The sequence below is a fragment of the Hemibagrus wyckioides genome, linkage group LG18, assembly GCF_019097595.1.
Source record: "Hemibagrus wyckioides isolate EC202008001 linkage group LG18, SWU_Hwy_1.0, whole genome shotgun sequence".
Taxonomy (NCBI): domain Eukaryota; kingdom Metazoa; phylum Chordata; class Actinopteri; order Siluriformes; family Bagridae; genus Hemibagrus; species Hemibagrus wyckioides.
Window position 1 is genome coordinate 18881051 of NC_080727.1, and position 14249 is coordinate 18895299.

Consider the following 14249-nt stretch of genomic DNA (forward strand, 5'->3'; position numbering starts at 1 on the left):
CTTTCTATATTTTTAATATTTTAAATATACCATGTTTGTGTTTGTGTTTGTTTATTATTATTATTGTTATTATTTAAGGGAACACAAACTTTTGCACACTTTCAAAACCTGAAATGAAACCTGTCTTATTCCTGCTGCTGGATATTTAAATATATTAAAGAACACGATTAATGATTTATTAATACAACAATATGTGGCTTCTGTGTGTATGTGAACATGTCATTGTGGTTTTTTTCTAAGACTAAAATGGCACAAACAGGAACTTTTTGGTTAGCAGTTTTCCCAGTGATGTGATACATAACACTGGACTGGAAATTTCTGTTTCTCCGGCTCAGCTCTAGCTCGAATCTGGAACTTTTCTTTCTTGTCGATGTTCCATTATATGTTCAAAAAAACGTAAAAACGTATATATATATATATATATATATATATATATATATATATATATATATATATATTTTAATATTGTATTTAATAAAATAATTTTTTTCCCATTGATGTGATACATAACACTGGACTGGAATCTAAATTTATATACACACACACACACACACACATTATATATATATATATATATATATATATATAAATTAAATAATTTCAATATTTAGATAAAATTATTTTATTTAATATTGTATTTAATAAAATTAAAGAAATACATTTTAAATTAAATTATTAATTAATAAAATCCCAAATGTGATCTGAACAAACTGTTAAATTAAAATACCTATAAATATACAATTTAAAAAAAAAATAATAAAAAATATATAAAATTCGGAACTTGCAGCTCTATGTCGCCCTCTGCTGTTCACATCATTACACATCACAAATTAAAAAAAAAACCCAACAACTTTATTGTTTCTTTGCTTTGGTCTGGATTTAATACAGGACAATCAGGCATTCCCACCTTTCAGAATCCATGTATACATAAAAACACAGCCTGGGTGAAAAACCGAGCAAGGATGAAATGTCCATTAAATTATCTGTGATGTATAGACTTGATATGTGCTGTTACACCTGCACCAGCTGCTCATTCATGATCCAATCAGCCAGTCAAGATACATTCAAGACACTCAGTTAAACTTCACATGAAGTCAAACATCACTCTCTTGACAAAGACAAGCCAGGTTCTGTGGGTTGAACCGAGAACAGCCGGGCCGGTTCGAGCTGAAAGGGAGGCTACGGTAACTCATAACTACTCTTTATAACCATGCTGAGCAGACAAGCATCTCAACTTTGAGCTTGAGGTGGATGAGGTACGAGAGCAGAAGAAGACATCGGGTCTGCTCGAGTCTCGCAAGAACAGGAATCTGAACCTATTAGAAAAAAACATGACCTTGAATCTTCTGGCTGGCTCATTGGATAACTGCAGGACTGACTGATCGTACAGGTGTTCCTAATAAAGTGAACAGTAAGTGTGTGTTAAATGCCGCTTTTCTTAATGAAATCAAGCTTGACTAAAGAGTTCTGTTCAGATAAAGCTGTAAATATGATGTAACTGTATGCTGTAAGTATGATTCTAAGCCGTTTCATTATGTTTACATCCTGAATGGCAGATACACCAAAGTAACATCTGGCTTTAATTCCTTTAACTGTTTCATAAAAGCTTTGACAGCGAATTATTGCATGTCTGCATGGCGTCCGTTCCGTCCGACACCTTCAACCCTTCGCAGGTCTTCGTAACATCCTCTAAGAATCCAATCACCCTGTCCAGATCAGACCTACTTCCTGTTTTAATATCTCCTTCCAGCTCTCTCAGTCTAATCAAAGTCTGATCCAGGAGCTTCAGTCTGTCTGTAGGTTCCGTCTGGCATCCTGCATCTTCTCCACCGACGAGATCGCGCCCAGTTACTACAGAAACGCCGGCGAGATAATTGACCAAGAAGCCGAGCAGCGCGGGAGTCGTCTGGTCGCTCAGTGTGGCTCCGATCGCAGGAAGATCGCTGACTCGGCACAGGGACAGGAGGTGAAGGAGAGAGTGGCAGAGTTCGGAACGCAAGCTGGCGCAGTAGCGGTATTCGAGAAAATCCTGGGTTTCTTCGCTGTGTTCGAGAGCATGCGTCAAGGCTCGCCAGACTTCGGCGAACTGTCGCTCGTCTCCGTAGCAGTCCCGTTTCGCGGGGACGGACAGGGCGGCGGCGGATTTGATGCGGACTTTGAAGTTCTTGCAGGACGTGACGATGGACGAGAGAGCGGAGTAGGCCTCGGTAGACCAGCTGGCAGTGCCTGAGGAAAGAAACACAAGTTGACTTTTCTTTTTAAATCCTGGTCTGTTAGAATAACCTGTTCAACATAACCCAACTGAGCAGGATGAAGGGCAACACGTGTGACCTCTGAGACACGTGAAGCCAGCTATTGCATTTTTATTAAACTGCTGCTCATGCTGCATCACAGGGCAGAGTAACACACACAGAGGAACGCGTTATCCGCCCACTTCCTCATACACACCCAGTCCACTGGCTAGTGGTTACTCTGTCAGATGGTTAAGGCTGGAGACTATAAACATTGCAAATAATTGTATTCTTAGACAGAACCTGTGGTCTGAATTTGACACCAGACATCCATAAAGATCTTCTAAGACATCACAAGATGAGCAGTGATGTCATTCTCCAGGGAAGAAATCAAGCAGAAAAAAAAACCTATCCTTCACTGCATGTGACATTCATTTGGGCTCATTTGCATGAAGGGTGTGAATAATTCTGGCAGCGACTGCACATTCTGCTCAACTCGCTGGTAGATCTTAGCAACAAGTATGAAAAGGCAACGCTGAAGTCATCCTTTCCTACTGAGCGTTTTTCGCAAGGATGGATCCTGAAGAAAAAGAAACATTTTATTTGAACAATAACCAGGTGGCACAAGTTCTCACATCCTTGAAGCTTTCTTGAAGCGCCTTCTAATCACATAAACCATCTTAAACACATTTTGCTTTGCCAAATTTTATTCCATTCATTCATGAAATCTTCTCCAGATCTTCCAGATCTCAGTACACAGCCCTCTTCATGTCATTAAACAGGATCTCAAAAGGATGTAGATCAGGACCATCATCATCTTCTTCTTCTTCTTCTCAAACCCACCTGGATTTGTGTTTTGGGTCGTTATCATGCTGGAAAGTGAAGTTCAGCTGTCTAACGAATTCCTGCAGGTTTTATGAAATAGTACCAAATATCTAGACTAGTGCCCCTGTCCCAGCTGCTAGAGAAAAACAACCTTAAAGCATGATGCTGCCACCACCATGCTTCACTGTGGTGAAGTGATAAGCTCTCATGTTTCTGCGCCAAAGAAATTTCTTAGAGTCGGCCTTATCCAACTCTAACACCTTCTGCCATATGGTTCAAGATGTGTAGAGTTTTAATATCCACAGATTTCTTTTTGGCAGATTCAGACCAGCCTTAACAAAGAAATCCATCAGTTATTTTTCCCCAAAACATCCCATTCCCCAGGAATACCCGCTTTTCCACAACGTTGTTTTATCTCCTTTTACCTACTACTGAATGGTCACGTTTTGTACATTTTCTAAACAAGTCTCTTCACTCACCCAGAGGCAAGGCAGTGTTTTGGAAAGCGTTGCCCAGAGCGTAGCAGGCATTCCAGCGCACCTTCATGGTAGCATCTCCTCTGGCTGTGTCTATAAGAGCCTTCATGGCCTGATCAAGAGGCTGAGCAAAAGCTGGCTTAGTCAGATGCACCGGCTGCAGGAAGTGCAGGAGGTTCCCCAGAGATCGCACTGCGTTACTCTTTATCTGCAAAATATCAAGAACACCATTACAACAACAACAAACACTCAATCCTTATCATCAACACTTCCCTAAATGAATACGTTGGCTAAAACATGAACAAGAATCGAGAAAAAGAACAAAACTTTACGTTAGACCTGACGTTCACACTAGCAAGTGACCTCAGAGATTTACTCGATTCTTAATCTAAATAATTAGTATATACTTATTTATACCATATACATCATTACAATAATCGACCTATTTATCACTATTGCGTTTTTTTATTTCATTATTTATATACATCATATGAGACTTGCACTGGAAGGACTGCTCTAATTTCAATATAGTGACAATAAAAGAATCTTGAATCTTGTCCAAGCTCTGGGTTGCAGTTGTGACCAAACCCTGCTTGGTCATTTTCCAGAATGTTGTCCCTGACTTGTTTAGATGTTCCTTGTTATTCAGGATGCTGTTTTTTTGATTTCTCAAACAAACCCTGATGGCAGTAATAAAGCACTAGGGATTACCCTGTCCTTGTCACCGGAGGCCTGGGTGGCAGATCTGAGCATCTTCAGAAGCAGCATGTCAGAGAGCTCCTCTTGAAATTCCAGTCCAACAGTCTCCCTAAACCAGATTTCACACAAGTTAAAACCAGTTGATTAAAACCAAACGCACAAGTATGCAAATGTATTAGTCTCCTACATGTTGACGATGAGTGTGTCGGTGAGGTTGCCTAGCGACCAGGCAGCCTTGGCACGGACATTGGGTGAGCGATCGTCCAGAACGGTGAGGATGGCGTTAGCCGTGTCTGCAACAAACATCACGTCCTGAGAAGAGGAAAAGAGACAGATCTGAGCTCACAGTGAAGAGCGTTCTACATTTCTCTGTATTCCGCGCTGACCGGCGCTAACAGCAGAAAGGTTTCTGTGTCACATGGTACGTTTCATACCTCTCTGAGACAGGGGAAGAGAATATAGACACCTAGAGCCCTCACTGCTGCTGCTTTCACCAATGAGTTCTCGCTGTAGGTCAGCCCAAGCAAAACCGTGATGCACAGAACTTGTGTCTTGTCCTTCAGAAATATAACAGAGATGCCGAAACGTGAGAAAATGTTCTGAAATCAGAAATACATGCTGGAACTCATCCTCGTTTGAATACTCCATACTACTATACTAACTATACATGTTCACCACATGGGGTATGACATAACACGCTGTATTACATGACCAGGAGAATGGAATTGGACGATTTATTGAATGAATTCTTGAGGCTGATGAAAGCCTTATTAAAATACTTATTATATATATATATAAATATTTAGAAACGCCAAAAAACGTTTAGGAAACAGACTTGAAGATGGGATTTTGAGTTCAAATATATGATCGGAATATTAACAAATAGCAGAAAAAAGAGAGGAGAGAGACACATCCTGACCGGAAGCTGGCTGAAGGCTTGTGGTAAGATGGAGGACAGCGTGTCGCATGCGCTCGTCTGCAGCGTCAGGTGTTGCTCGTTCTGTAAGGCTCCGATCAACGGTCCGGTCAGAACCTCTGACCAGAACTGTACAACCTGTACCACAAACAAACAACAAACATCCACAAGGATTATTAAAACGAATATTATGAAGTTTTTATATTTATTGATTTCAATGCCAGGTCCTGTGCTAACTTACCTGGCTCACTGGCACAGGGCTGACGCTTTCAGAGGTGCTGGGATCAGCTCGGTACTGCTGGATGATTCCGGTGCCCAGTTCCTCTAACAGCTACGAGAACACACAGAAAATTTAAAGCGTTGCTATTTAACAGATTAAACAGATGATTGGGTCATTGACTGCGCCAATGATTGACATTGTACCCCAGTCATTATCTTTACACATGTTAATGAACGTTCCCGGGATTGGTTCCGGATAAAACCCTTACTGCTGAAGATGAACGATATTCACTAAAGAAGATTTTTGTATGAGATAATGCAAGGTGATGGCACATCTTAAAAAGGTTTTTTAAGTGTCTAATTTTAGCTGGATGCAGAATTGTGCAAATTTGCAGAATTGTGGTTGTTTTGTAGTTATACTGATAACGTCATCATATCACACACTACCAAGGAAACTAAGGCAGAAAAAATAAAGTGGGAAAAAAACAAACATAAGGTTATAAGCGACAAAACAACAGAAGAGCTGCTATTAGGTCATGTAGAGTTTTGGATACTTGTATGAGTGTGGGAGTCAGTTTGCATCGATGTCGTCCACAATCTGTGGGTGAGACAGAGAGAAAGAGAGAGAGAGAGACTCACCTTCGCTCCATGTAACTGCACAGACGGGTCCTGTTCTCTGAGACAGCGAGCACTGAGCTGCCCCAACTCCAGCAGAGACGCCTGAGCCAGACAGAAATAACCCTTCACCAGATGTGCCAGGACCTGAGGACGACAAACAAACCATCACCATCCACTCAATCCTCTCTTCCATCCCGTCATCCACGTTAGTTCCTCACCTGAAGCGCCTCGAGCCGGACGGGCGACGGCTCCAGTGAACCAGAGTTGGTTGCTGTTGTGTCGCTGTCGGAGCAGGAATCCTCTCTGGGCTGAGTAACCAGAGATACACACACCTGCAGCAGCCAGCATGGAGCCTCCTCTGCCCCCTTGACGTCTCCACAAGCGTTAGCATCTCTGTCTCTGCTTCCAGAAGACGGTTGTTTCAGGAGGAGCTGCACTTCCGGCAGCGGGGCCTGAGAGGAGATCATCGCGCCCAGCAGAGTGAGGCTAGAAACACGTACGTTCACATCTGCAGAGTGATGACAAGAGATTCGTAAAATACTGCCACCATCATTCCGTCACTGTTCCTCCGCCATACGCGATGTCTAAAATGCTTCAGTGGCCACTTTAAAGGTCGTTCCTGAATACACCGAATTGTATCAGCACTTAAGCTATCTCTCCGTCGACTTCTCACATTCCCTCAGACATCATAGTCACATCTTTCTCTTCTTTTTTTTTAATGTAACTCTTTAAAGTACCTTTGCTGCAACTTAATGTAAGCTTCATGTAAAAGAGTCCAGGGCGTATGATTATTACATATAAACATAAACATTGTAGCTTTAAACACGTCAGATGATTCATTAAGTGACCTTCTGTTTCTGTGGTTTTGACTGGATGATGCTTGTACTGCGCTCTACACATGGTGTGAGTGGGTGAACACGGCTGACTCACCCCTGTGCCGGATGTACGGGCGAATCTGTTTCCACAGAGGACTGAGCAGACCCGGCCTTAAGCGTCTGTAGGGCACGTTGGACACCAAGTGGGCAAGGCACTGAAACACACACACACACCATTATACACTGATTAGGTCAAAAATAGATACATTTGTGGATACGTGTTTTATCCAGATCTCACGCTCTCGATAATACCTTTATGACCTGAGTGAGGGTCTGGGAAGACGATTCGGCTAGCAGAGCAAGCAGAAGGCAGCGGTGCAGCTCCCTCAAGCTGGCAGCCAGCGTTGCAGAGAACGGCGTGAAGGCTTGTCGAGGTGTGCTGGTATCCTCGGCCGCTGAGAGAAACTGGCGAGAACCTTCCAGAAGCCCGGAGAGCACCTGCAGAGACGCAGCTCGCACCTGCAGGAGTCATAGGTATAGTTATATCTGGCACATTGCCGCTTTAATCCAGATTGGTTGGCATGATGCACTACCTTTGGAGACGGGTCTTTGAGAGCAATAGTGATCAGGGTAAGAGAAGGCGGACTTCCGATGCCGGGAGCGTCGGGGATGAAGGAGGACCAGTAGCCGTACAAAACCCTCTTTTCCACACACTTCACTACGGCCAGGAAGCAGTTCAGAGCGCTCTGACGCACTCGAGCCAGGTACAGCCTACACGAGGAAGAGCGATATTTTGTATCTTTACTATCATACAACTACATCAACAACATTGTTTCTTTAAAGATTTTAAAATATCAGCTGGTGATTTCCCTGTGAGACCCCTTTCCTGTCTGGAAGGAAATTTGACAAGTCTTTCCATCATCTATTTTTAGTTGCAGATTCTGGATCAGAAAAATGTGAACAGGAGACTGAAATCAAGCCTACAAGATCTACTGTATGGCAAAATGTGTAAATGGTATAAAAAGACTTTTCCTCCCATTTTGGGCACCTGCCAATTCACACCCACTAGCTGGATAAGGGATAGGGAATAGGTGACAGGGCATAGGAGATAGGGGATAGGGGACAGGGAATAGAAGACAGGGGACAGCAGATAGGGGACAGAAAAATAATGAAAAGGGGGTAGGGGGTAGTGAATAGGGAATAAGAAATGGGGGTAGATGGTAGTGGATAGAGGATGGGGTAGGAGACAGGGGATAGTATGTGTTTGGCAGGTAGGGGATGGGGATAGGGAATAGGGGATAGAGGGTAGGGGGTAGTGGATTGGGGACAAGGTATAGCAAATAGGGAATAGCAGATTGGGGACAGGAAATGGGGATAGAAGGTATCAGATAAGGAATAGGAAAAAGGAGTTAGAGAGTAGAAGGTAGTGGGATGGTATGGGGCCGGAGAAGGGGAGACTGAATAGGGCATAGAGGAAAGTGGATAGGGAATAGGGGATAGCGGATAGGGGATATCATGCACGGCTACCAAACAGAGAGGTTAAAGTCCATCACATGTTTCCAAGACAACCATTTCCAAGTCATAGTTTCCATCTGCTCTTCATTCTGCGTCACGTCAGTGTAACACAAACAGAGGAAAGCGCTCTCCACCCTCTTCCACATACATGAGCTCACAGACACCACTGATTGGCTAGATTCACTGTGATTGACAGGGAAGAGAGATTCTGCCACATTTCCCCCCTAACCGTGACTCCTGGCAGCGATAAAGATTCAGTTTTTTATCTGGGATTTTTTTATTCTTTTTCTCATGTGGTGTTACAGGATTATTTATGTAAATATGCTACATGTTGTTCGCTCTATTTCTCAGCCAGTAGTTGGATGATTTAGTCATGTGGATTGTGCAGCACTATAAACATGTTCTATATGACCTACATACAGACTTTTTTTCCAGGTAGTTTGACTGGAACAAACCTGAGTTTGGAGGCCATTCCCCCTTCAGGATCGGAGAACTCGGAGTCAGAGCTTCCTTTCTTCCAGGAGGGGTAGAATTGAGGGTTTGCTCCTGGCTGGAGAGGCAGACTAACTTCTGAAGACTTTTGAGACCAGACAGTCTGCAGCTCTCCTCGTCCCGGTTCTCCGCACGCTCCGTTCCTGATAGACCTCGATCCCGGCTCCTCGTCCTCACCATCCTCTGCTCCGTCATCTGTCTTTCTCTCTTCTTTAGCTTTCTTCCCTTTCCCGCGAGACTTTCGCTTTTTATTCTGTTGGGACTGCAGTGTAGGAGGAAGAGGAAGCCATGTAATAATGACAGCACTTGCTTCCTGTACGCTTTAGATTAAACCGCCTACATACCGTCGGTGTTTTCCTCGCAGCTGGCAGGTCTTGTGCGGGTTCGGTTTTGGTTACGGCGTCGTACTGAGGGAGAGGCGCCGGGTACAGAACCGGAGGCATTTCCACATTTATTCCTGGCAGTCCGTAAAACATGAATTTCTAGCCGAGGAAACAGATTCAGGGTTATCTAACAGCTTCGGTTACGACGACAAGACATTCATACTCTCATTTACTCTAAAGAAATTCTTTATTCTCTTTTTAATTGCATGTTAAATTGTATTTTATTTACAGAGTTATTTACATACACATTTTCTTTAAAACAAAGTGTAATCCTGTCAGACCACACTGTTCCTAAGTGCAATATCCCAAGTTCCCATGACCCTGTCACCGGTTCATCACTGTTCCTTCCTTGGACCACTTTTGATATATACTGACCACTGCAGACCGGGAACACCCCACAAGAGCTGCAGTTTTGGAGATGTTCTGATCCAGTCGTCTAGCCATCACAATTTGGCCCTTCGTTAAAATTGCTTAAATCCTTACGCCTGTCCATTTTTCCTGCTTCTAACATCAACTTTGAGGACAAAATGTTCACTTGTTGCCTAATATATCCCACCCACTAACAGGTGCCATGATGGGGAGATCATCAGTCTTATTCACTTCACCTGTCACTGCTCATAATGGTATGCCTGATAGGTTTATATAAGTAAATATCAGCTCAATTATATATATATATATATAAAATCTATCTATCCATCGATCTATCCATGTATCCATCCATCCATCCACCTACCTACCTACCTACCTATCTATCTATACATCTATCCATCTATCCACCTACCCATCTGTCTATCTATCTATCCCTCCATCCATCCCTTTATTCTTGACAGACACAACCGTATCATCTTAGCATCCTCCTTTTATACTTCCATCATTTAGAAAGAGGCAGTGGGATTAAAGTGTTGGTTTATAATAAATAAAATCAGTAAAACTGGGTTAGGTCACAAGCAGAAAGTGGTGTATTTTGTCCCCATCGTTCATACTGCATGCTGAGATCATCACACGCTCGCCTCGAAGCCTGCTCCACTGTTATGTAATGTTATGTAATCTCACCGAGACGCTGAGCCGCTGTGCTTCCTGACACTTATCCTGCACACGAACGTGAACGTTGCAGAGCTAAAAATAATCAAAGCGGACAACCTGATGCCAGAATTGCTTTCTTCCTCGATACAAAGCCGCGTGCGAGCAGCAGACTCCGGTAGAGGAGGAGTAAAGTGCGGTTGAAGCTCGAATGTTTCGAGACGGAATTAAAAATGGGAATGTTTGGATGATAATACCGTAGCAAATTCCATATATATTTATCTTTTAAATCGAAACATTTTATGTTATTTTTTATTGTAATTGACCTCAAACCAGCGACCGAACGATTTTTAGGAAGCTTTTACGCTTTTTCACAATCTGCAATATTTATGCTTTCGCTTTATTTGCTATAGTCTGGTTTTCAACAATTACAATAAAAACCAAATATGATGAATCTGTAAAGATCAAACTCGAAAAAAAAAAAAAAAGGAAAATATATCATGTGTGTGGAGATATCGCAAATGTCATCCAAGCACACGAAACACAGACGCGATGCCAAATAAATAATTAGATTCTTATTATATAAACAAGTTTTTAAAGAGACGAGAGCTTTTTATAGTGTACAGTGTGAAAGGATGCGCTGTTAGAATGTTACAGCTTGTTGCTTAGCAACAGACACCCAATCAGAAACTGAACAGCGCTTCAGTTTCATATCAGGTGAAAACCAGGAGTTTACTAAGACCCAGGGGAAACATTTCAAGTGTGAGAAGCCCTTATGTGTCTCACAGCCAGCTTTTCATCATCTTTAATGCTTCAAACTACACAACATGCTTGCTGCATTTCCTGCAATTTGATTCAACACGCACGATCTTGCTCGCTGTTTGATTCCATAATCAAAAAAAATGTATAAAAGACATCAGACAATCTGGGACACTGTCACATGAGGAGGATCTCTGAAAGACATTACTTGCTGTTGTGTTACCTTCAGTATAGCCAACAGCGAGCCCAGGTCCTGATCAGGACCCGCCTTCCATTTCCCTCCATTTAGGAAATACTGCATCCCCTTCAGAGCATTTTGCAGCACCTGGGGGGGGGGGGGCAGATTTGGTGAAAAATGTGAAAAATGTCTTTGAATCAGATTTACACCCAATCTTGAGCAGTCGTGTTAGGCACTGACCGTACAGAAGACAAGATCCTCCACACTGGACGGCTTCCGTATCTGAAGAGTCTGCAGGAAAATTCTGTAACACACTCCTTTGTACGGTTCTTCCAGAAAGGGATTACCAGGAACACTAAACAAAGACACACACAAGTCATAACAGCCCAAAATAATTACTATTAAACTATTACTATTACTATTTCTGAAGCTTAAAAGAGAACCCTTGACCGACTCGGCTTAGCCCTGTCCTTTTGTCAAAGTTAGCTATGACTAACTTTAGCTTTTTAACTGCGGACCCAGAACTGAGCCCTGAGGGACACCACCATGATACAGTAGCAGGACGTCGCTTTTTGTGTACATTTCTGAACTAACCTGATGCAAAGGTTGGCCATGCAATGTAGAGCAGAACGTCGGAGCTCTATGTCACTCTGACCGGGGTCAGCATACTTCAGAAGAATACCGTTCTGCCCGAGAAGATCTGGAAGGTGCTGAAGGAACAGAGGAAATCGAGGTTGTGAATCACCTCTGTACAGAGATCAGCTTGACTCGATGTTGGTTGAATAAGCAAGCCTTACCCGATGACACCGGGCTCCGTTGGCGTACAGTACTGACGAGAGAGCCAGCAGAATTTCTGTGTGTGTCCATGGGCTGCAGACGTGCAGAGCGCGTATACAATATGACACGAGCACATCCAGCGCCTCCTCATCCACGATCATCTGTCAACGGAAAAAAATGGTTGAACTAAATATCCCTTCCTTCATTCAGGATCACCGCAGAGTGTCTCTGTAACCCTGACGTACCTGTAGCTGGTTCAGAAGCTGGTGCATCAACTGGCACAGTTTGACAACCAGATGTTCCTGGCTGTGAGGCACCAACCGGCTCGCGTGCACAAGCAGAACACAGACGTCCTAAAAAGGAATTAAAAGAGTTATTTCAGAAGTTTTGCCGTTTCAGAGATTTGATCAACACGCCAGCATTGAGCGTCTAGTGTGTGGTGCAACATCTCTAAAGCCCTCAGGTTCTCACACGGTGGCTTAGTGGTCAGCACTCTTGCCTCATAGCAAGAAGGTCCTGGGTTCGAACAGACAGGGGCCTTTCTGTGTGGAGTTTCCTCCCACAATCCAAAAACACGTACATTAGGTTGATTGGTAATCCTAAGTTGCCCGTGTGAGTGTGTGTGATTGTCTGTCTATATATGTGTGGCTCTGTGATAGACTGGTGACCTATCCAGGGTGTACCCCTGCCTTTTGCCCAATTGGATAGGCTCCAGCAGATCCCCGTGACCCTAATTAGGAATAAAGCAGGTATAGAAAATGGATGGATGTAAAAGCAACCTCCAGGGGGGAATAAAAAGCTCTAAGGTACTGTGAAACTTTCTGTTTTTTTAGGCTGACATCAAGAAGTATCTTGATTGAGGTTGATTGATTATAATAATTCATAAATATTAGAAGCTGATGTAAATATTCAGTATTTAGTGTTAATAAGTGAGCCACATTTCTGTGGATTAAGGCCCAGTGGGATGGAGTTAGTTAGCTGTGTAAAAAAATTACAATTAAAATAAAAATAACAGTAAGTGAGTGTTGAAGTACTTGTGGTCGTATGGTTTCATTTGTGAAGCTCCTGTTACTGTTGTTGTTGCTGTAGTTCTCGGAGATCAGCTGGTCGAACAGCAGGTTCAGTTCGGTTCTGAAGCCCGGACTGTCGGCGGGTCGCAGAGCTCTTAGTTTGTTGAAGCAGCGACTGAACTGAACTTCCGCCGACATTAAAGAGCTCCGTGCCGCATGTGTGGAAGAAGATGCGGGCTGAAATCCAGGGAAATCTCGATCACAAGATATAATCGAGCTCAGGTCATATGAAGTTGCCCCGGTGGCCATCTTGAAAGGGGCAAAACTAGCGGCTTCGCCATGGTAACTGCCGGTATCAACCGGAAGTTGTTGGGGTTAATTTTTCAAAATTAAAAGTCGTTACGCCTGCATCGTAGGTATCGTGTACTCACTAGGGTTATAAATAAAAAATATTGTATTATTTTATTTTTAGTATGATTTTCATTCAGCTTTGCATTCATACACTTCATACTCATCATATCTTCTTGCTTCATCCATATTCATCTTTCGTAGAGGTTCGGTGTTCCAGTTCATCCCAAAAAAGGGTGGAGTCAGAGTCAGGGCTCTGTATAGAACACTCGAGTTGTTCCACTCCATCCTTAACACACTATGTCTTCATGGAGCTTCGCTTTGTGCACAGACGCATTGTCGAGCTGGAACCGGATCGAGGCGGTTAGTTCCAGTGAACAGAAATTGTAATGCTATGAGACATTCTACACAATTGTGGGCTTCCATCCTTGGTGGGAAGAACCACATACGGATGAGATGCTCAGGTGTCCATGTCCTTTTGACACATCGGTTTCCAGCATCCAGTTGCTCCTATGACATGCCACTATCTGAGGCTTTTCACACTTGAAATTGTTAACCCTGGTAACCCCATCCTAAACCCCGGATAAACGCAATCCTGGGTTACCTGTAATCACCTTTCACACTGCTATATATATATATATAATATATATGCATACTTCATACTATATCTGGGGTTAACTGTTAATCCTGGGTATTCATTAACAGACATTTCACACTGTACATTCCTAAATCCCGGGTTAACCTTATTTGCATATTTGCGGTGTCACTGCAACCTGTAAACACGATGCATGTTTCCTGTTACTGACCTGACATGAGCCTCGCTGCTCAGTTTCTGATTGGCTGTCTGTTGGAAAGCGTCCTGCAGCAACAAGCAAACACTGTTCTGTTTCACACCGAACAAACTTAGCTCCGCAATGTGTGGTTAACAGCGCGAATGTGGTGCTAACACTGATCCGCAGCAGGGTTTC

General features: G+C 43.1%; 1 protein-coding gene across 1 annotated transcript; it reads right to left on the bottom strand.

Annotated features, from left to right (window-relative positions):
- Nucleotides 1-773: 773 nt before the first annotated feature.
- On the bottom strand, nt 774-13260 carry heatr6 (HEAT repeat containing 6). Its single transcript, XM_058416025.1, has 20 exons — nt 12958-13260; nt 12169-12276; nt 11944-12084; nt 11741-11856; nt 11387-11501; nt 11192-11293; nt 9151-9288; nt 8770-9068; nt 7393-7570; nt 7112-7318; nt 6915-7014; nt 6203-6492; nt 6006-6128; nt 5389-5478; nt 5151-5285; nt 4666-4788; nt 4419-4543; nt 4244-4340; nt 3536-3740; nt 774-2226 (listed from the first exon to the last, which is right to left on the bottom strand). The coding sequence occupies exons 1-20, from the start codon at nt 13240-13242 to the stop codon at nt 1598-1600; spliced, it is 3606 nt and encodes a 1201-aa protein (XP_058272008.1). The 5' UTR covers nt 13243-13260; the 3' UTR covers nt 774-1597.
- Between the last annotated feature and the right edge of the window lie 989 nt (nt 13261-14249).

What these genes read in the sequence shown, in the direction of transcription:
- heatr6 (XM_058416025.1), bottom strand. Translation starts at nt 13,242, where the DNA reads ATGGCCACCGGGGCAACTTCATATGACCTGAGCTCGATTATATCTTGT. An exon ending in CCCGTACATCCGGCACAGGG is followed by an intron (nt 6,493 to 6,914) that starts GTGAGTCAGCCG and finishes ATCACTCTGCAG; the next exon opens with ATGTGAACGTACGTGTTTCT. An exon ending in AAACACTGCCTTGCCTCTGG is followed by an intron (nt 2,227 to 3,535) that starts GTGAGTGAAGAG and finishes TTCTTTCCTCAG; the next exon opens with GCACTGCCAGCTGGTCTACC.